The sequence below is a fragment of the Zootoca vivipara genome, chromosome 5, assembly GCF_965207765.1.
Source record: "Zootoca vivipara chromosome 5, rZooViv2.hap1.1, whole genome shotgun sequence".
NCBI lineage: Eukaryota > Metazoa > Chordata > Lepidosauria > Squamata > Lacertidae > Zootoca > Zootoca vivipara.
The window spans coordinates 385,187-408,979 of record NC_142588.1 but is presented as its reverse complement, the minus strand read 5'-3'; the positions used below and the strand labels follow the sequence as shown (position 1 = coordinate 408,979).

Here is a 23,793-nt window from a genome sequence, read left to right as displayed (position 1 = left end):
TTAAGTCCAGTCATCGGTGACTATAGGGTTACAGTGCTCATCTCGCTTCAGGCCGAGGGAGCCAGCATATGTCCACAGCACAGCCAACATGTGGCCAACATGACTAAACCTCTTCTGATGCAACAGAACACCATGACAGAAGCCAGAGAGCACAGAAACACTGTTTACCTTCCCGCCACAGCAATACCTATTTATCTACTTGCACTGGTGTGCTTTCAAACTGCTAGGTTGGCAGAAGCTGAGACAGTGCAACGGCAGCTCACCCAATCACGCAGATTTGAACTGCCAACCTTCCAATCAGCAAGCCCAAGAGACTCAGAGTCACACTTACCCTGAAGTGTCAGATTCAGTGCTGAACATGAGGCACTGAACTTGCAAGAAGTGTCTATTTCCAGGTCTACTGTGTATTAGCTATGGTTGTTCCCGGACCAAGATATCCTGGGCACACCTCATCCTATTTTGACTCTGAGGTTGGCAGAGGTCGCCCTTTTGTTGTTAGCTGTTGCACAGCAAGTGGCAATATGGGATCAATCCTTATCCATAATAAAAACCCCAACTGGAATTCTCTCCCTCAGTAGGCATAGAATGACCCAGCTTTGATGGAATTCAGGCATCAGGTTAAAATCTATCTGTACTCCCAGGAATTTAGTGAATTAAATCTAGACAATTTCATAGAATCATAGAGTTGGAAGAGACCACAAGGGCCACCCAGTCCAACCCGCTGCCAAGCAGGAAACACCATCAAAGCATTCCTGACAGATGGCTGTCAAGCCTCTGCTTAAAGACCTCCAAGGAAGGAGACTCCACCACACTCCTTGGCAGCAAATTCCACTGCCGAACAGCTCTTACTGTCAGGAAGTTCTTCCTAATGTTTAGGTGGAATCTTCTTTCTTGTAGCTTGAATCCATTGCTCCGTGTCCGCTTCTCTGGAGCAGCAGAAAACAACCTTTCTCCCTCCTCTATAGGACATCCTTTTATCTATTTGAACATGGCTATCATATCTCCCCTTAACCTTCTCTTCTCCAGGCTAAACATGCCCAGCTCCCTAAGCCGTTCCTCATAAGGCATCGTTTCCATGCCTTTGACCATTTTGGTTGCCCTCTTCTGGACACGTTCCAGCTTGTCAGTATCCTTCTTGAACTATGGTGCCCAGAACTGGACACAGTACTCCAGGTGAGGTCTGACCAGAGCAGAATACAGTGGTACTATTACTTCCCTTGATCTAGACGCTATACTCCTATTGATGCAGCCCAGAATTGCATTGGCTTTTTTAGCTGCTGCATCACACTGTCGACTCATGTCAAGTTTGTGGTCTACCAAGACTCCTAGATCCTCTCAAGCCAGGTGTCACCCATCCTGTATTTGTGCCTTTCATTTTTTCATTATTATTTTTTTGCCCAACTGTAGTACTTTACATTTCTCCTTGTTAAAATTCATCTTGTTTGCTTTGACCCAGTTGTCTAATCTGTTACGGTCATTTTGAAGTGTGATCCTGTCCTCTGGGGTATTAGCCACCCCTCCCAATTTGGTGTCATCTACAAACTTGCTCAGGATGCCCTCAAGCCCATCATCCAAGTCATTGATAAAGATGTTGAATAAGACTGGGCCCAAGACAGAACCCTGTGGCACCCCACTAGTCACTTCTCTTTAGGACGAAGGAGAGCCATTGATGAGCACCCTTTGGGTACGGTCAGTCAGCCAGTTACAAATCCACTGAATGGTAGCATAATCTAGCCCACATTTTACCAGCTTCTTTACCAGGGCCGTCTTAAGTATATTTGGTGCCCTGGCGCCGTGGTGCGACGGATCCCTCCGGCGCCCGCGCCCTGCCCCGTTTCCCAGCGCGGCAGGCGGGTGGAGCTGCGCGGGCAGGCGCAGCGAACAGCGCGGCGGGCGGGCACAGCTCCTGTGCCACCCAGCTTGGCTGTAGGGCCGGCCCTGTTCTTTACAAGAATATCATGGGGCACCTTGTCAAAGGCCTTGCTGAAATCAAGATAGGCTACAACAGGGACCCCCAAACTAAGGCCCGGGGGCCGGATGCGGCCCAATTGCCTTCTCAATCCGGCCCATGGATGGTCCAGGAATCTGTGTGTTTTTACATGAGTAGAATGTGTCCTTTTCTTAAAAATGCATCTCTGGGTTATTTGTGAGGCCTGCCTGGTGTTTTTACATGAGTAGAATGTGTGCTTTTATTTAAAATGCACCTCTGGGTTATTTGTAGGGCATAGGAATTCATTCATATATTTTTTCAAAATATAGTCCAGCCCCACACAAGGTCTGAGGGACAGTGGACCGGCCCCCTGCTGAAAAAGTTAACTGACCCCTGGGCTACAAGGTTATTGAACAAATAAAAACACAGCAACAGAGCACATACTTTGCATCCCACATACAGAAGATCCTATGTTCAGTCTTTGACATCTCCAGCTAAAAGGAACTAGTAACAGCTGATATGAAATACCTTTTCCTGAGTGGAATATATTTATCTAAATGGACAAGTACTGTACATTCTGTCCTTGTACAAGGCAGCAGCTTCTTATGCTCCTAATCAAATGCATGGAGAAGCCATTCAAAGTGAGGAAGCTACTCTATCTGAAGTAAATCACTAGACTGGAGTGAGCAGGATGGGATATTCCAATCAAGTAAGTCAGTAGAAAGTGGTTGCACTAAAATCCTACTAACACTAATCCATAGCTACTCCAGTATAGACTGGTTGGTGGAGTGCAGTCTTGTGATCTAAAGTTAAATTATGCAGAATACTTTTGCCGTTTCAGAGTACTCTGAAAGCATTCTTTTGCAAGGTAAATTGCTTCTGCATTTGGGCTTCTTTTATGAATTACTTAAGCATAACATAACAGGCATGGCATGGCAATTACCACAAATATTGAAAATCCTTCTGTACTAGAAAGTCTTGTGTATTATTTCCAATGATTTCAAATTAATTTCCAAGACCAGGATGTAAAGAAATACGCAACTGTTTCTCTGCCTAACAGGAATGTTTTTCTTGAGTAGCGGAAGTACTTTACTGAATGACAAACCAGTTTTGAAACTTGCAGGAGTTTGAAAACCAGTTCTTAACATAAAAAAGGAGCCTGCGTTTCAAAGAAGAAGAAGAAGAAGAAATTGATTGGGTGCCCATTTAGGCATGTCTAAATTAGCTTTTCAGATGCAAATCAAAGTGCAAATTATTAATAAACAATAGGGCACAGTGATTAGTCTAATATATAAAATTTGAAAGCTCTCACCCTTTGATATACTTCCTAATATGATCAGGTTAAAAGAAGCCCTCAATACCCTAATAAACCTTTTCTCTCTCTCTCTATAGTGTTCTGTATACTGCCTATGTTTTTGGTGTGATAAAAGAGAGAACACTTGTAATATAGGATCCAAAGAAGAATGTGGTTTGGGGAAACTGTAGATTATTAGCCAGCTCAGAAAGTGATACTTGGAAATCGCAGTTTGGCTCCTTGGTGTTTATTATGCTGTTGGATCCCAAAGGTTCCATCTTGTCTCCCATAGCATGTATTTGAAGCTGCTGAGTAAGACTGTATGAAAATTTGGAGTGAGGAACCATCAGTATGCTGATGGCACACAGCTCCTTTTTGTTAGGACTCAAGTGAGATAGTAGACATGCTGAAACAACATCTGAAAGCAGTAATGGATTTGATGAGGGCCAATAAAATAAGTGAAGTTTAGTTCAGGTGAGACATTGTGTAGATGTTTCACCTAACCAGGGAGATGATGTTCAATCTATTCTGGATAGATTGTGGGTTGCAAACCTTCTAAAATATTAGGTTCACTGCTTGGTGGTTCACCTAAGGATGATACGTAAGCTAGCATGGTCACAATGGCCCATGACCTGCTAACCTCCCAACTTGATTACTACAAAGTGTTATACATGGGGTTGCATTTGAAGAGTTACCAGAGTCCAGTTAGGCTGGGACTGACTAGAGAATATAGTCAAGGGACCCAAGGGACTGCCATTTTCACAGATGCCTGCCTGAGTCCCTCATTTACCATCAGAAGTCTACATTCAGGTCCACCCACCATCTGATGGCAGATGGATAGTGACTGGGAACATGGTTTTCTCATTTGTAAAAGCTCATATTTAGAATTCCTTCTCCAAAGAAGCTCACCTGACACCAGCTCGGAGTCTTCTCAGCTCCACTGCCCATACATGCAACATGTTTTAGTATTATCTTTATAAATCTGCTTTATTTCTTGTTTTATTGTAGCATAAGCTTTTGGGGACTAAAGTCCAATTCACCAGATGCTTGAAATTTAATCCTCAGTTGGCAGGTGTATATACACCTCTAACTAGAGCAAAATATAATTAGCCATTTTTCTATTTATTTATTTTTTGTGTGTAACTGCACCTTCTCTATATCCCTAACTTCTTCATCAGTAACTTTGTGAGTGTGAGTTCTGTTTTTCATTTTTCACTTCATTCTTTAATTTGATGGTATCAGTCTAATGGGCATGTGTCTGTCTATAGCTTATAGCTGAGAATTGCTTTGTTTATTCATTTTGAACATTTATTGAAAACCCGTTTTGAAAACCCGTTTGGAGTACTTATATTGCTCAAAATGATTCCCAGCTTTGATTTATTATACCTACACCAGAAAGGTCGCCTTAGCACTTAGGAACTCTATCTTTCCTGATCACAACCTTCCCAGCAGCCCTATGTTTTATAAAAAGCAGGAAGAGGTTAATTGCAAGCTCTTGGGCAGAGGACGGAGGGTGACAGGAGAAGCTGGAGCAGCTGCAGTTGGACATTAAAGTTTTGAATGTTCAGCAGTGCACAGCATGGGCAGAGGACATCGTTCCCAAATCTATTACTGCTTTGTTGGATGCAAAGTACTGATGGGTGAGCTCCCACAAACTAGCTGTAGTAGATAAACTAGGAGGTTTTTTTTTTATCTTATAATTTGTTATATGGTTCAGTCCGGAGATATTTTTTCTATCTATTAGTGATCATTTCTTTTAGTTTGTTATTGTTGATTTTAATGTTATATTTCCTTGAGCTGTGTTGTATGGATTCTTCTATTATTTGTGTGTTGCTTTGAGACTATTTTCGTAAAATGATCAATAAATAAAATAACAACAACAACCAGTAATGAGTGAAGTTCTCCCCCCAAAATCTTAAGATTTTTTTTTAGGTCAATGTAATCCATGGTTTAACAAAATGAACTTCCCCATCACCATCAGACCTCCCCATCCCTTAAAGATCTCACTGCACAGGGAGAAGAGAGTGAGAAGGCTTGTTGCTTCCCCTTTATCTTCATCTCCCAGGCAAACTGTGCAGCCAATGGGCCAAATGTCCTTTGATTTTGTAGTCCAGCATTCTTCTGGTCAGTGCCCCACGCACATGAAGTGGGGAGGACAGAGTCAAACCTATCTCCTCTCTTCTGTCAGTCACTGCTATTTTCCAGAGAAAGTGTTTTGGGAAGTAGGGCTTGTAGTAAGGATTTCAGAGGGACAGAAAGGGTCTGGGCACAGATAGGAGAGAGAAGCTGAGAATTCTTCTATGGCTTGGATTTTCTATTCTTTTAGCAATGGATAGAAGAGATGACAACTATCACAATATACAAACTGTTTACTTTTAGACACAGATTGGGCACAGATAAATACGATTCCATTTGGAATGCATTTTTTAAAATTATCATGTCTTGTAATTAATTGGATAACTGCATTACTTGTACCTATATTTTGTATTGTATCACTGTTTCAAAAAAAAAATCTTTCACTTTATGCTTTCTCTCTCTCTCTCTCTCTCTCTCTCTCACACACACACACACACACGAGCTGTGTAACACATGTTTAGATCTCTGAAAGAAAAGTAACAGTATATGTTAATGACAAAGTCCAGCAATGGGGGGTGGCGCACCTGCTTCCCCTGCCTTAGACCAGCCTGGTTTATCCGGGGGTGACTCTTGGTCTGTGTGCACTACATTTCTGACCTGCTCTAGATTCCACGAGGACTTGTTCCTATTTTTGTTGGCTTTAATTGCTGCAAGGAGCATCAGTTCTAGAACTGAGCCTAATCATTTTACATAGATATGCGCTTTTGCATCCTTTCCTATGCTATGTGTGAAAATAAATAATACAAATGATAAACTAACCTCAGTGAGACATATACACAAGCTTCTAAGAGCAGTTTGTGCTCTGTTTTCCTGCAGATATTTTATTGAACAGATTTTAGTATTCTGTAAGAGCACTGGCAACCATATAAATGCTCACTTAACGCTTTCTATTTCTCATTTCAACCTTTTAGAATACTGAAGTGAGTGATACAGTAAAGACAGTGTAACTGTCTTAGATTGCATTTTAAGCATCTCATTGACAGTTCTGTGTTTAAACACTCTGCTGATGTCTGGGAAATTTACATTAACGTTGAAAATGAATACACCTTATTAAGTAACCTATAAACTGTTATATCTAAGCATCATTGAATAATAAAAGCTAGCAATTAAATTAAACATTAAAATATAAAATAAACACTACAACCCAGCAACAATATTAATAGGAAGGGAAAAGGTAGGTGTGGGTGTATACACACACACACACACACACACGGGAGAAAAATTGTCTTGGCTCAAAAAGATATATCCATTTTGAAACTAGACCAATTTACTTAAAAGAAGGTGTCACTGATTTCAATATCCAATATTACATTTATAGTGGTCAGACAAATCATTTCCTAAGAAAACTGACTAACGTATGCTACCTTACTTGGTATAACCTCCACTGAACTCAATGGGACTTGCTTCTGACCAGTGATGTGGGTTTTCTAGAAAAAAATCAACTGGGATATTATCTGGGGGGAAATCCCTGGGCAAATTCAGGCAAAGCTAAAACCATTGAAACTGCACCCATTCATTGTTACTAATGGACTTTTGAAACAGATTTTTTTCAACAACAAAATAAAGCACTGGATAATTTACCTCTCCACATCCCTGCTTCTGACTATAGACATGTAGAGGATTTGTAAGAGAGTAACTACAGGGTGTACTACATGAGAAATCTTCTCTACAATCCTTATATGGAGGCCATTTACTGGTGCTGTTTCTGAAGGACATCACTAACCTACAGTTAATTACTATTAAAATAAATGTCATTTTATTATTATGGTATGGAAATGAGTACCTAAAGAAATGGTACTATCCAAAAAAGTTGAGAGAGGGATTTAGTAACAGAATGAGAATTGGTAGAGATACTTCTGAGAAGTTGTGCATATTGCCTTTAAAAACAAACAACACTTAGATTTTGAAATGCAGTACGTAGATGACAGGAGACAAGGCATGAAAGCCTGGGCCCACTGCTTTGTGACAAGTACCGCCTGGTGGCAAAGACCCCCTTTCAGGTGATTAAGAGGGTTGTGGTAGGGGAGCTGCAGGGGCTCTTATGTATTTCAACCCATTACATTCTGTGGAAGTGAGAGCTGGACCATAAAGAAGGCTGATCGCCGAAGAATTGATGCTTTTGAATTATGGTGCTGGAGGAGACTCTTGAGAGTCCCATGGACTGCAAGAAGATCAAACCTATCCATTCTTAAGGAAATCAGCCCTGAGTGCTCCCTGGAAGGACAGATCGTGAAGCTGAGGCTCCAATACTTTGGCCACCTCATGAGAAGAGAAGAATCCTTGGAAAAGACCCTGATGTTGGGAAAGATGGAGGGCACTAGGAGAAGGGGACGACAGAGGACAAGATGGTTGGACAGTGTTCTCGAAGCTACGAACATGAGTTTGACAAACTGCGGGAGGCAGTGCAAGACAGGAGTGCCTGGCGTGCTCTGGTCCATGGGGTCACGAAGAGTCGGACACGACTGAGCGACTAAACAACACATTCTGGGTTCAGGCCTGATTATGGGACTGAATTGGCTTTGGTTGACCTGATGGATGGCCTTTATTGGGAGAAGGAAAGGAGGAGCGTGACCCTGTTGTCCTTACTCAATCTCCCAATGGTCTTTGATACAATATTACTCTCTTGAACAGTCTTGGTGAGATGGTTATCGGAGGCAAGGTTTTACAGTTCAGATCTTATATCCAGGGTCAGTTTCAGAGAATAGCATTAGATGACTATTGTTCAATCTCCTGGCAGTTGTGCTGTGGGGTGCCATGGGCTGCCATCTCGTCAGCATTATGAAGCCACTGGGTCATTAGGGGTTTGGGGGCAAAGAGTCATCAGTAGAGTGAAGGTATACTACCTCTAAGATGTAAGTCAGGAGAGGTCATGCTTGCAAGCCCTGTACCTGCTGCCTGGACTCAGTGGTGGGAAGAACAAACTACCTCTGAATCCAGGCAGCTGACAAGACAGAGGCGTGTAGGTGGGTGGTTCCCAAGTCTGGATTATTGCTCAGTTGTTCATAGTTTGCAGGTCCTCCTGGATCCAACTCTGTCCCTAGAGGCCCATGTGACCTCAGTGGCTAGGAGTGCCTTTGACCAGCTTCAGCTGGTGAGACAGCTACAGCCATTTCTGGACCTGGATAATCAGACCACTGCTGGTAACTGGATTACCTCAATGTGCTCTGTGTAGGTTTGCCCTTCAGTTTGGTTCAGAAGCAGCAGCTAGTGCAGAATTCAGCAGCTGAATTGTTCACTGGGGCAGACTAGTATCGCCATGCTTCAAAAGTGCTGAAAGAATTGGACTTGCTGCCTGTTAGTTTCTGAGCTAAGTTCAATATTTTGTTTCGGGTGTACAAAGTCATATACAGCTTGGGACAGGATACCTAAAGGACTTTCTCACACCTTTTATACCCAATCTATAGGATCTTCTCAAGAGGTCAATAAAGGAATCAGGCCTTTAGGGTGATGGTACCTACTCTTTGAAACTCCCTCCCATTAACTATCAGGCAGATACCACCTCTGTTGCCTTTTTGGTTCCTACTAAGGACCTTCCTTTTAAAACAATCTGTTTTAGTGTAGATATTTGTCTGCATCTGGGTTGGATTTGGAATTGTTTTTAAAATATTTTTTACATATGGAATTGTATTTAATTTTCTGTATATATGGAATTGTTTTTAACTGCTGATGTTTTTACTGTGAAATTACTTTGAGCTGTTATATGGGAAGCCATTTATAAAAGGAATAAAATAAAATAAAGTTGGGCAACGCTTGGAAACTTCTGGAAGAACATACGGTAATAAGCAAACACAAAGAAGAGGGACACAACTATGAAAGAAGGACAGTTTGATAGGCATTAAAATATGAGAAAGAGATTTCTGAGGCTAGAAAAAGTGGCAGTATATATTTGAATATGAGAGGAACCAAATCTAAGAAAGTAATAAAAAATGTTGTAAGGGGAAGGTTAAATAATACAATCTGGAATGCAGCAAGAATATGTGGGAAAGGGTGAAAGCTGTTGCCATATGGTGTCAATTATTCCTTCAAACAAATTAGCAAGATCACAGGCATAAAGAGAACAAGAGAAGGAGGGAGGAAGAGGCACATGGGTTAGTTTATTGAAAACAAGAAATTCTTTCAAGGACTCTGGGTAAGTTTTTATATGCTTAGTGTAAATCAATTGTATACTAATTAAAACCCTGAGAACTCTTTGTCTGATATTTAAAACCGTATCCCACTAAAACAGCATGCACTGCCCAAAGAGGATACTACCGTACAAACAAGAAGGAAACAGCACAAGCAGAGAGAAAAATTCTCTACTATAGAACCAGTATGAAGTAAATCAACATGTTGTCGCAAATGGCATTCCAGCTAAAACCACAGAATTCATATATTGTACCACATACAACTTTTAGAGTATATGAAGGAAAAGCACTCTATGAGTTCCTGCCAGGAACAGGAGAATCAAATGAGTAACTGCGAAGCTAACTTTAGGACCAAACAAGAAAGCTGGGGAACTGTTCTAATATAAGAGGTGTGCTCTTTCTGTATTCTTAATTATTAAATTATTATTATTATTATTATTATTATTATTATTATTTGTACCCCATCCATCTGACTGGGTTGCCCCAGCCACTCTGGGTGGCTTCCAGCAAATATAAAAACATAGTAAAACATTAAACCTTAAAAAGCTTCCCTATACCTGCCTTCAGATGTTTCCTAAATGTTATATAATTACTCATCTCCTTAACATCTGAACTTGGCTAAGAGCTCTGAGTAGATGAATGGCCTTCCACAGAGTCCTTTTGGTTCACAGTTCCTGTACTGCAATGGAATTAAAGCCACACCTTGGGTAGCACATACTTCTAGAGGTGCTTCTTCATAACAATTAGATTGGAAAATGGCCATTATGATACTAATTTCACTCACCGTCCATGATCTTTTAAGCAGTTGAGGCTGTCTTCCCATTAACCTGGATCAGTGGAAATGATTTTCCATCTGATTCCAATTACCAGTAACCACCCCAAAGGACTGGAATTGGGGGAGGGAATGGGGAGGAGAACAAAAATGGGGTTGGGCTATGATAACACATGTTCCCCCAATCCTAATTTCTCTCTTACATTAAACTCTGAGTTTGATTAGATGGTTACATGGGTGGCTCTGCTTATCCTCCTGTCTACTTACTTACTTATTTCCCCCAGCATTTTCCCTGACAAGGACTCAGTGGCTTACATGGGGGCAGTCCTCAGTTTGCCCAAAGAGGACTCCTTTATTTCTTTAACAAACTAGTATTTTTCTGCTTCCCTCTATTGGAAAATAATATATATAATAAGAATAATATTGGAGAAAACTGGATATTGAAATCTGCTTAACCTAAATCATATATCCCAGTTTTACAGCGGCCCTTTAAAGTACGCTTCACGCAGAGTATACGCAGTCAGAAGTTGACCTGGCTAAGAAAACACCACCAAGAACGTAGGGTATTATTTCCCTTATATGAAACCCCTTACTAGCTGCACACTTGTAAAAGTATGCAGATGAAAATACAAACGGTTGGGTTTCTTTAACTGAAAAACAAACTGAATCTAAAGAGACTTTAAACTAAAGATAAATGCTTTCTCTCTTAGCAATGTTATCTACCCACTTTCCAAACCTCCCACAAAACTCCCACCAAACTACCCAAGAATTAACAGCAAACTAGCATTATAACTAAGCAACTCTCATACTAAGATTCAACTAAGGAATCTCTTAAACTGAGAACAACTGAGAGAGTGATCTACTTAGAGATGAATCAAACTGAAAGATCTAACTAAGAGATACAGAAGGCTTTCTGGCAGAGCCTTATATACAAGAAGCAGAGCCCACGCCTGTGGGCAATTAACAGAAATCACCTGCACCTGTTTCTCTTAAACAGACAGTATTTACATTAGACCGGCTCTAAAGTAACTTGACTATTCAAAAAATCCAACACCCTCATCTGTGAGCCACTTTGTTTTATTGCCCTATTCTGCACAGTCCCACCATACTATATTATTTATGTTAAAAAAATTATATAATACCGTCTCATGTAGAAGGTGGTGTAGAATGATTAAACTAAAACATAAAACACTAGAAGACCAGTACAAAGTAACTCTGAAAACGACTGGCTGGTAAAGAAAAATTAAACAGCTGCATAAACCTGTCAGCCTAAAAAGGATCTTCAAGAGACACCTGAAAGTCCATAGCAAGGATGCCTGCCAAATCTCTGTTAGAAGAGATGGGACTAGTGACTCTAAATACTGTACTATGGGGGAAGAGTACTGTATGTGTGTGTGTTTAAAATTAAACATTTTTGCTTGAATGGCTAGCTGATACAACTTTCAGGAAAAGAATACTAGAAAACATAATTGTCCTGGTCAGCTCATAGAACTGTCTTGCACAGGACTGGATTAAATAGCCACAGAACAAAGGATCCGTGGCTGGAAACTGAACATCTATAGGCTGAATTTTGATAGGGAGCAAGGAAATGGCCAAAGCCTTGTTCTCAATCAGGCGTCCTCAAACTCGGCCCTCCAGATGTTTTTGGCCTACAACTCCCATGATCCCTAGCTAGCAGGACCAGTGGTCAGGGATGATGGGAACTGTAGTCTCAAAATATCTGGAGGCCTGAGTTTGAGGAAGCCTGCTCTCAATGGTTGTGCAACCCCACCCTGGAGATGTGATGAGGGGCCTAGCCACCCTCCCAGACAGAGAGTGGGACAAACTCCCTCCACTCTCAATAAGTGGTGAAACAGCATTTTGTGCTAGAGAATGGGGGAAATCAAAGGTGTCCTTTTTACTTTCCTTCCTCCTAAAACAGCCCATATAGCACACCCACCCCCTCACTCCAGAGTACTCACTAAGCAAATCACTCTTCCCCTCCATCAATCAGTGTTAGAAACTCAGATGTATAAGCTGGGTGCCAAATGGCAACTTAAACCAAGGATACAGTCACCAAAACGGAATATCTAGTTCCCCTTTGGGGGCAAGATGGCTCATAAGATTTATTTTTCAAATAATGGACTGACTGTGATTGATTAAACATCTGGCTATTTCAAATGACAACCTTGAGCCAAGTTAAGAGCTTTGAGAACGTTAACTAGAAAAGTCACTTGATCCAGGGACAGTCCAAATATATATTGGCCAATTCTGACCTCTTTTCCTTAATTGTGACTGCTCCTGCTCAGGCTGCACAGAAAAAGCATTTTGGTTCCAGAAATTTATTCCCTATTGTGCAGATAAAATATAACTGATAGAATTCTACAGGATGAAGTATTAGTGTCTGAAAACAGCCCAGATCCAATGATCCCGAGCCATGCACCTCCAGATAGTGGAGAGGTCAGGCATTATCCTGGCACCCAGGCATCTTCACTTGGTCGCAAGTACAGTAGTCAAAAGCCAGGTGCAAAATGTGCCTGGCTAATTCCAAACCTCCATTTCTTCCCTTCCTCAACTGACACGCTAACATTTTGTATCTCAACTTCTCTCAACCACACACTAAAGTGAATGACACATAGGTTGCCAAACTTCTGGTTCTTTTATATCTTTATTCACCCCTAGACAAAAGTCAAAGGTGCCCACAGAAAACATTTGGGGGGGGTCAGAATTTCAGTGTAGCTGTGACTCCTCAACAACAGGGAACAGCAAATGTAAATGGTATCTTTGGTATTCATTCTGTACCTGGAAGTTCCTTCTTCAGGCAATGATATCTTACTCTGTTTTTCCCTACGCTCTCAACTCTGGAAGCTCTGAAGTGGTTATTGGGCACTTTGTTGAATTTAATAATTTTTTTCTTTTATATTTACTTATATTCCTTTACAAATGTATATACTCTAGCATTTCTAGAGGGATCCCCGAGTATGTAGAAACTCCTTCCTGATTTTGGTGTCTTCATTTTGTCTCAAACTAACAGGCACCCAACTACCCAGTTCACTACCAGAGGCAACAAGAAACACCTGTAACAAAATGTTGCAGTGTATTCTTGCATCCTAACGGGAGTATTCCTGTTCAGGGTTCCACACAGCCAATTCCATTCAAGCAGGCAAGTCTACTCTTCCCCTGACTTCCAGTTTTCTGTTTTTCTTTTTCAACTGTCCCAGCAGCTGAAAAGAAGGAGGGATTGTCTTTTGCCGGGTACTGTTAGCCCATTCTGGTATTGTGTATGATAAGCCTACTGCTCAATAAATTTCAGAATTTCTTCACTACTTGAGTTTTGTGTTTGCTTTAGAGTGCCCTAATCAAGAACCCCTTTTGCCTTTGGCAAAACAGCACGTTCAATTTTCATTGCACTACTTTTGGGATTCTTACCCCCTTAGGATTTTAAGATTTTATTCTGCAATCTCCATACAGTATTCTACAATCTTCCGGGTTTTCCAGACATGCCAATATGTTTCTCATTGGCCCTATTTTAGATCCATTCCCTATTGGCACTCACCAACCGAATTAGCTGTTAAAGGAAGAACTGTATTAAGCCCCATGTGTGAAAATGCCCTCAATGTTTAAGATGCCTAATGCACAGGGACACAACATGATATGAAACAGAAAACTGACTTTAAATTCTACACATCAACACTGTTCAACACTGAAACAAGGGCTAAATTGTTGCCTCGCTAAAGCAGTTTAAAGGAGCAGGGCATAATCTCTGATCACATCCAAACTACCCATCTCAGTGTTTCCCAACAGGTGGTCCGCGGACCCCCAGGGGTCCGCGAGCTATGCCAGAGGGGTCCGCACCGCTGCCCAGCGCTGCCTGGGGCTGCTTTCCGCGTCCGCAGGAAGCGCCAATCAGAAGGGGCAGCCAATCAGAAGGGGCAGGAAAGAAGTCTCCGCCCAGGCGAGGGAGGGGAAGGCTGGCCGGCAGGAAGAGCGAACCAGAGCGTGGGAGTGTGCGGAGGAATACAGCGCCGCGCCCCGCCGCGCCCGAGAGGACATTTCCTGGCGCGCGCCTCCGTCCTGGCTCCCTTGGGGATGATGGGGACGAGGGAGCGCCCTTCCCCGCCAGGGCCTTCGGGAGCTGCGTGCCGGTTCGGCTGCCTTTGGTCCTCGCAGAGGCTGCAATGCACGGCCTGGCACGCGCAGCGGCGGCTCCGCGGCCTCCCTCCCACCCGCCAGCTGCGTGCCTCAGCTCCCGCCAGTAGCAGACAGAGCGCAAAGCTCTTCCCGGCCCCGCATCACTCTCCTCTTCCCTGGTAGCTCCCGACCCTCTGCAGGAGACTCTCCCGAAGGGGCAGGAGGAGCAAAAGGGAGCCCAGTGCCCCACTTTCCTGGGAATGGAAGAAGATGAGTTCGCCTTCAAAGTGAGCACTTCTTCCATCTTCCATTGCTGCTCCTGAGCCGTACAGAAAAAGTTTGAACGCCAAGAAGGTTTAAAAAATGTATTCTGTGTTTTTACTTGTAACCAGGCAGTTTATATTTTCTTCTGTGGCTGTTCTCCTATGACAGGGTGTTTTTATGTTAATTTGCACATGCATTTCCACCAACTATGAAAACTATTTACTGTATGATATCATAAATACTAATGTCGATCTGATTCTCAGGGAGCTGTACCACTACAGGAGAGCTATGAGCTGCCTTGCTGAAATCTAAGTAAAAAAATTCCTTCCAGCAGCTCATACCAAAATAAAAAACTTAGTTGGTCTTTAAGGTGCTGCTGGAAGGAATTTTTTTTATTTTGTTTCGACTACGTCAGACCAACACGGCTACCTACCTGAAATCTAAGGTTTGTAGGTGCACAAAAATATTTTGAAAACAGCTGCCTTGGGGTTAGAATCATAGAGTTGGAAGAGACCACAAGGGTCATCTAGTCCAACACCCTGCAGTGCAGGAACCATCTCTAAACAAATTAATGGGGGTCCTTGTCACAATAACAGCTCGATGTGGGGTCCTTGAGAAAATTTTGTTGGGAACCCCTGACCCATCTGAATATTCCATCATAATCTAATGTGGATGCAGAAAGGATTTAAGACTCAAAATGCTTTCTACAGTCATACCTCGGGTTACGAACACCTCGGTTTGCGAACAGTTCGGGTTACGAACTGCGCAACCCCGGAAGTGTTTTCGCCCCGCACGTGTGCGGTCTGCGCATGCGCAAATCGCGAAAATCACGCTTTGCGCATGCGCAAATCGCGAAAATCACGCTTTGCGCATGCGCAAAATGGCGCCGCGCGTCGCGTTCGGTTTACGAACTATTCGGGTTATGAACTGCGATCCGGAACGGATCGCGTTCGTAACCCAAGGTATTACTGTATATTGTTTGACCTGCTGCACCTAATTCCATCTGCTGCAAAGCTTTCCATCATTAAAGCTGGTCACTAATATATATTCGCATATATACAATTCACACATCATTATACCAGTTAGGCTAGCCTTTAATGACAAGAGGCTCAACAGTGCTAAAAATATATACCAATCATCATTTTCTTGCTTTGCTTAAAATGAGTCTTAACTCATACCACTGCTTCAATCAGTTCAAGACATATGAAATCTATTGTGTTCATTCATACCAAATAGAATTTTTTCATCCTACATGCTTGCTTTAGGACCATTCATTTTAAAGAGGTCTAAAAATATTCAATGCTATGTATGAATCTGAGTTTTCAGCCATTTTTCCTATTCTTTTGAGAGATAGTTCAGGAAAATATCAAAGTGGAAATCCATGATTCATGGGAATAGTGAGGCAGCCACTTAGTGATGCAAAACTAAAGCTTATACTTTAAAAGCCTACTCCAAACAATATAGGAGTGCATGTAGATTAGTGCTTGCTTGCTTGCCCAATGGAAGAGAATTTCAGTGAACAGTGCCAACAGTTTCTACAAAAGGCATCTGCATCTCTAGCCAAGGCAGCAACTACATGCTCGTCTTTTGCTTTGTTTGGATTTCAGGACTGCAGTGCAGCTGAGCCACAAACAGAAAAATTATCAGCCTCTGGGGCAAATAAATGTTTACCATATTTGCAAGAGTTGTTATGCAAATCATCAAAGGTTCAACTGTTAAATTGCAGCAAAGTTTAAAAATTCAGGAAGCAATAAATCATGATTTCAAACTGCTGCTTCATACAGCTGAAGCACGCAGGAATCTGATTTTGTCATTGTGCTGATGACTTACTTCAACACCAAGACAAAATTAATATTCATAATTCTCAGAAGCAGAGGTATGGTTTTATTCACTGGTTAAATGAAACTAGCTTTAGAAATTATTTGTAACGCTATACTCACCTAACCACTCATTGAATTTTTTAACTTCACTAGGCAGTCCCAGTTCAGTAAAATCACCAGCATGTATTAAAACATCACCATATGGCATTTGGATGGGATCTGTTCTGGAGTGAGTATCGGATACACAGACAAAACGTGTGTATCCTGGAGGCTTAGGAGCATCATGTGGAACAGGATCCACCCTATGTAAAAAATATTGAGGAATTATTACAAAATGTAATCATATGACTGTGTTTTTCACACATGTAGTTTGCAAATCCAATACACTCTCACCATGTATGACACAGCAATTCAGAATAGTCAAGCAGACAAGCAGTACATTTTTAAACTCAGAGTTTTCATAACTGTTGGTCAAAATGTAAGTGTAAAAATAAATCAGAAATGTTTATTACTTTATAGCTATTTTTTTCCTTATTGCAAATGAATAAATACCTCTTCTTGTTGAAGTTCAGTTAACATACCATTTAGAGAAAACCTTTAAATATATTTTTCAAATACATTTTTTTTCAACTTTTCACAATAGTTAAATTGATAACTGGCTTATGCGTAGTGATGTTAATTCGCAGAGAAAACAGTTTACATGATCTGGATTGCAGATCTACAGATATTTTGAGTGTGTGCTGCAATCCTAATCCCACTCACCTATAAGTAAACCTAATTTAATTTAAGTGGTCTTACTTCTGAGTAGACATGGTTAGGATTACAGACTAAATAACCAATTCTGTATTATTTACATTAACATAGATTATACATAACTGAAACGTCTGAAGAAGCTCAAGAAAAATAGCTGTTTAACAACAGGTGCAGAGATTAGGCCTGGGCGATGTAGCAAGACTTTGCCTGAAGCCGATTTAAAGATAAAATTGCGAGAGCGATTTCAGAATTTCCTATTGGGCAACGTTTCATGAATCCCCAGTGCCGCTCCCATCCACCATTGCACACTTCAATCAGGCCACTTGATGAACCCCTGGTGCTTGGCCACACTCTCCCTCTGCAGCCCAGCTACCAGCCTCGGGAATGGGGCTTGCCTATCTGCTAGCCAGTTCTTTCCCTGGCCGCACAACCGCTAGCATGCTGTCGCCTCCTTCCGTTCCTCCTTGCACTGAGTGGAACGGTGGCTCCTGGTAGCTGCCGCTTGCACAGTGAGACTATCGTTGGGGCAGGTCCGGGAAGACCGGCAGCTCCGTGGTGCCATGACATGCAGCGTGCCAGCTGATGTGCTCCACCCAGGGCAGCGCTGCCTGCCCGGCCTCACCAGGAAGAGGCAAAAGCTGTGCATCTCTGTGGCTGGCAACTGCCTTCTTCCTCTCCATCTCCTTCCCAACATCGTAATATACCACCATATCACGAAGCTGGCGATATATTACAATGTTGGAAAGCAGATATTGCCCAGTTCTAACAGAGATCATTTGAAACACAAAGAAAAACAGGGTAATATAATGTATTTTAATGTGTGTTGGAAGCTGCCCAGAGTGGCAGGGGGTATAAATAATTTATTATTATTATTATTGTTGTTATTGTTATTGTTATTGTTATTATTATTAACTGAGTTGTGTCTACCAGCAGCTGATGAGGCAGTTTGCTGTTGGAAATCTTGCTTGCACTGCCACTGCAATATACGGTAATCTAGGGGCAGGTCACATCCTTACTGATAATTGTCAGGAGACAGCAGTGGAGAGTAGGGCTCAGTCAACAGCCTGGAAGCTTATTGTTGGCCCTTGCTGAAGTCAGCAACGTGCACCTGTGCCAGAGGACAGCGAGATGTCAGCAGCGACATACCTGAACAATTCTGACAGAGCCAGATGGCTACTGGAAATGCATGCTTTCCTTTTTCTCTCAATTGCCCTATAGCAGTGCTTCACTAGCCATTTTTTGTTAAGTTTCTTATGTACATGTTGCAATACATTATAAATGCTTAATGCTAAAATATCTTACATTGTGTACCTTTGCGTAGAGTATTAAGCCCCAAAGTTTCACAGTGCAACTGGGTGGTAACTACTTCATACAAGTTAGATAATCATAAATCAGTCTAGGGCAGTCTATTTCCTAGATATTTTCATGATGCATAACATAGTCCAAAAAGTGGTTCCAGGAGTCAGCATTTTAAAGGGAACAACAAAAAATGTAATAATGAAAAAGCCAGCCAGAACAAAAAGAAGAACCAGGCTTGATCCCAGATAGGGTGGCAAAAAATATCAATACAGATATAGCAAGTGTGGCAGAACTAGGTACCGGTACTGGTAGCTTCAGATTTCCTCAGTCCAAATTTTCTCTCTAGGGTATTTTTAATCAGCAAAAGGAAACACTGTGCACAGTAATTTGCCTGCAATGTCCCAGCCCCAGTTCAGGCTACCATTAAGATATTTCAGATTAAACTTAGTATTTATAAAGCACTTCACATAAATTATGAGCACCTTATTTATTATTGTACACAATAAATGAATAATAAATTACCAACTCAAAAAACCCTTACAGAACAGGTAAGGTAGATGGGCCAAATTTCTCTGAAGATCTTTGAGGCAATTTCAGAGGTGAAACTGTAGCTGAAAGTGCTCTCCCTTTGTCCTACTTTCCCACAAAAATTACTCGTGTATTGTGGGGGTGCTGGCAGGGCCCAAGTGCAATAAATCAGTTGACTTTAAATGATGCTTAATCCTTCTCTGACTGTTTTGAATGTTCTCTGTTCTCTGAATGAACAGGCTTGACAGCCATATGTCAAGAATGCTTTGATGGTGTTTCCTGCTTGGCAGGGGGTTAGACTGGATGGCCCTTGTGGTCTCTTCCAACTCTAGGATTCCATGATTCTATGAATGTTCTGAATGGCAAATTGCCAGCTCTATGATATGGTGAGAATAAAACATTGCTTCCCCCATCCCATTTAATCCCCACAACAACCCTGTGAGGTAGGTTAGGCTGAGAGGCAGTTGATTTGAACGCTGGTGTACACTTGTGAAGAAATCCATGACCTGGAGTATGCGAAGCAGATTGAGAGTATATGGGTAAAAATGATAGAAGAAACAACAGTGACTGCTATACTGCTTACTGCTATAGACCACCAAGCCAGACTGAAGATCTGGATGATGTCTTACTAGAGCAGACGACCAAACATTCAAAAAGGAGAGATAAAGTAGTCATGGGAGACTTCAATTACCCCAATGATCATGTCCTCCAGGGTTTCATGATACAGAGGCAAGAGACAAGCACTCTGGACTTTAAGAAGGCCAATTTCAAAAAGCTTAAGGAGCTACTGGATGAAATCCCATGGTCAGAAATACTCAAAGAGAAGGGAATCCAAAATGGATGGGAGTCTCTAAAAGCAGAAATAATGAAGACCCAAATGCAAACAATTCCAACAAGAACCAGTGTGGCTGCATAAGAAGCTTACCAATGAGCTGAGAGTTAAGAAGGGCATATATAAAAAATGAAAGAAAGGGGAAATCACAAAGGAGTAGCCAACAGTTGCAGGGGGGAGGTCAGGCAGGCTAAAGCTCAGAATGAGCTCAGGCTTGCAAGAAAGGTTAAAAATAAATTTTAAAAAGGTTTATTTGGCTATGTCCAAAGCATGAGGAAAAATAGGTAAGTGGTAGATCCTCCTCATTCATTTATTTCCCATCCATCTGGCTGGGTTTCCCCAGCCACTCAGGGCGGCTTACAGCATATATTTAAACATTTTTTTAAAAAAATCAAACATTAAATAAATAAACCAATAAATCAACAGTAATAATAATAATAAACAGTTTACAGTTATACCCAAATCAAAATAACACCAACCCCAACTAAACAATTAACCATCACTAATCCAACAAAACCTAAACAGGGAGAAGACGGAACTACTCAACACCTACTTTGCCTCTGTCTTCACCCAAAAGGAAAGTGATAACAGAATAAATGATGTAAGGAGGGAGCTGCAGCCCAAGATAGGAAAAGAGGTAGTAAAGGAACACCTAGCTACTTTAAAAAAAAATTGAATCTCCAGGGCCTGATGAGCTGCATCCAAGGGGCTTGTAGATGTAATCTCAGAGCCTTTGTCTATGATATATAGGGGAAAAATTGGGGGGGGGGGGAATTGTCCAGTAGCACCTTAGAAACCAACTAAATTTGTTCTTGGTATGAACTTTCATGTGCATGCACAAAACCAAGAACAAACTTAGTTGGTCTTTAAGGTGCTACTGGACAATTTTTAATTTTATATATATTTCTACTTCATCAGACCAACACGGCTACCTACCTAAATCTTTGTCTATGATGTTTGAGAATTCTTGCAGAGAACAAGTGAGGTCCCTGCAGACTTGAGGCAGGCAAATGTTGTCCCCATCTTCAAGGGGGGGGGGGGCAAAAGACCCAGGTAATGGGCCAACTTATTCTGTTTGCATGTCAAATGTGCACAGTCCATAGTTTGGTTTTTGAAAAATATGTCCTATCGTTTTGAACTAATTAAGCCTATTACTACTCCTATCCTGGTCAAGTTACAGTTCACTAACCACAAGATAAAAAGGATACTGTACTACTTTTTATTCTTTACCAGAATATTTTACAATAATGTCAATACTTCATTTGACTGTTATGGCTAAATATTTTTTTGTTTTCCTTCTGGCTCTCAACTTTATTAGCACTGTTCATTTTGCAGTTATGATCTTCCATGTTACATTAAAAGTAAATCACCCTTCAGAGCAATTAACTTTACAGATGTTTTCACAGTACACAAAAAGTCAAAACAAACACATTAATCTAATTACACTTTAAGCACCCTGTGCCTTTCACATACTGTCATAATCAAAGTAGGATTTGTCATATGGGTGTTCACACTATTTTATTAGTTGCCACCATTCTTTTGTCAGTGCAAATCTCTTGAATCTCCAGCCAAACAATGAGACTTGTTTTGTTCTTTAAAAGGCTTCATATTAAAATAACTGTTCATATAAGGGTGTGGGGTGGTTACTGATTAAGGGTATAATACAGTACTAAGCTCCTGCAAATGCCTATTGCCATTTTATTAAATATCAAGGTAGAACAACAGAGTGTTCCCCCTTGCATCTGTTAATAAGAATACACGTTTCCCCAAAACACTATTCCCTTGATTCCCGCTTTTGACTGGCCCATCAAATACCACATTGACATAGCAATAACCATTCAGAAGTCTGTGTATAGCAATAACAGAACTAGAATACTTACATTTGCACATGTGGGGGCTGGAAACGTCCCTGGTTAATGTTGTAGAACGTGAATGCCTGTGTCGGGTTTGAGCTGTATTCGTCAACTTCAATTATTAGTCTACTGTGCTGATGCCTTCTAGCTGTCATAATGTGCGACTGGGCAAAAGCCATGCTTGCTCTGTGTGAGGATGGTGATGCTTTTTCAGGGGGTCATCACTATCTTCCTATACTGGCTAAAAATATCCATGTTCGTTCCGTACCTCATCATGCACAACTTTCCCTTCTGAAAACCTAGAAGCAGATTGGGGGAAAATGAAGTTGGCATAAGTGTTTGACAGTTAATCTGCCTGAAATACACTTTATTTAATGTCAGAAGGAGATTTAGGAGAGGAAGATAAATGCTAACAACTTGAACATCTCATTACAAATCTCTCCAACTCAGCAACTTGATGATTTGATGTGTGTGCTGTGTGTGTGTGTGTGTGTGTGTGTGTGTGTGTATGTTTTAGTGAGTAAGGAGGAAAACAAACTTATCAAAGAACACATGGCACAACAGGTTCCAATGGTAAGGACTTTGAATCTCAAATCTACTGAACAATGCAATAATGCTTAGAAATTGCATTTCAGTTTTAATGTTTTGCCAACACAATTATTTAATTTTAATCCCCCCCCCCTAGTCTAAGCGTATTAGTGAAGGTTTATATTATTGCTGCAACCTACTGCATGCCTGTGTGTGAAGAGATTACAACAAAGTGTGTGTGTTCCAAAGAAATCAGAATAAGGTCTGTTTTCTCCTATGGCACTCATAAAACCATGAATTACCCAGAGGAATGCTGTAACAGTTATAACTGAACATGCTTTGTTGAATCCAGAAAATGGGTGTCACGAACGTACATTCCTTTAATGATTTTTTCCCCACATAAATTTTTTTATGAATACTGGATCTACCAAACCTAAATTGTGGCTCCTACGTCTTTAAAAAAATACCATAAATAGCACAATAATGACTATGCAAGGTTTGTGCTTTTTTGTGCGCTTTTCTATATATTGGCTCAAGACTCCACCAAAATAATCCATTTTCAAAACCTGCAGCCTATTATTTTGCATTGATCATCCACTTCCAGTGTATTTAAAAGTATGCTATTACATAGCCTGAGATCTGCAGGTCATGGTGGAGCATACACACAATTCTGTAAATGTAAACGAACGTGTCAATGGAAATATTGCTGTTTTCGCACTTTCCCTTTTGCCAGGTTTCCCTTTGTAAAATCAAACTATGTGTAAATTTGGTAGGTTTTTTTTTTTAAAAAAAAGTTTAACGGCTTGTGGGGCGATTGCAGAAAACCCTGGAAAAATTATAGGCATGAGCACTAGGTCATGTGCAGCTTCCCCCTTGGATTCTAACCATATCATTGGCATCACTTTGTGTATCAGAATTTTTTCACCTCCCAATCTAACATATTTTAAAAATAATTTCATCACCCCAGTCTCAATGAGTTGAGAGCCAGTGTGGTGTAGTGGTTAAGAGCGGTGGACTCATAATCTGGGGAACCGGGTTCATGTCTCCGCTCCTCCACATGCAGCTGCTGGTCACACTTCTTTGAAGTCTCTCAGCCCCACTCACCTCACAGAGTGTTTGTTGTGGAAGAGGAAGGGAAAGGAGAATGTTAGCTGCTTTGAGACTCCTTTGGGTAGTGATAAAACGGGATATCAAATCCAAACTCCTCCTCCTCCTCCTCCTCCTCCTCCTCCTCCTCCTCTTCTTCTTCTTCTTCTTCTTCTTCTTCTTCTTCTTCTTCTTCTTCTTCTTCTTCAATATCTCATACTTTTCTCTGCAAGCACCAACAGTGGAAACTTACAGTTTCAAACCACAAATGTTTTCACCATCGCATCTTCACATTGTTAGTACCGCAACTCCTGAAAAGCACAAAGAATTAACAGAATTATTATCACTGGAATGATCAGTGATGGTTATGCCCCTCCAAAATGGGGTTATGCCCCTACGGGGGGGGGGGGTGATTGACAACCTGATTTGAAGGGAAATCACATATTCTATTTGAAAGAAGAAAA

General features: G+C 41.3%; 1 protein-coding gene across 2 annotated transcripts in view; it reads right to left on the bottom strand.

Moving 5' to 3' along the window:
- Positions 1 to 23,793, bottom strand: part of MPPED1 (metallophosphoesterase domain containing 1) — an 82,866-nt gene that overhangs the window by 40,948 nt on the left and 18,125 nt on the right. For both annotated transcript variants that reach the window (XM_088669916.1, XM_035137988.3), the window contains exons 2-4: positions 23,348 to 23,640; positions 21,743 to 22,014; positions 16,571 to 16,752 (exon numbers count right to left, since the gene is read on the bottom strand). In XM_088669916.1, coding sequence (XP_088526042.1) covers positions 16,571 to 16,752; positions 21,743 to 21,894 — 334 coding nt within the window. In that variant the 5' untranslated portion in view covers positions 21,895 to 22,014; positions 23,348 to 23,640. The remainder of the gene's footprint in view (positions 1 to 16,570; positions 16,753 to 21,742; positions 22,015 to 23,347; positions 23,641 to 23,793) is intronic.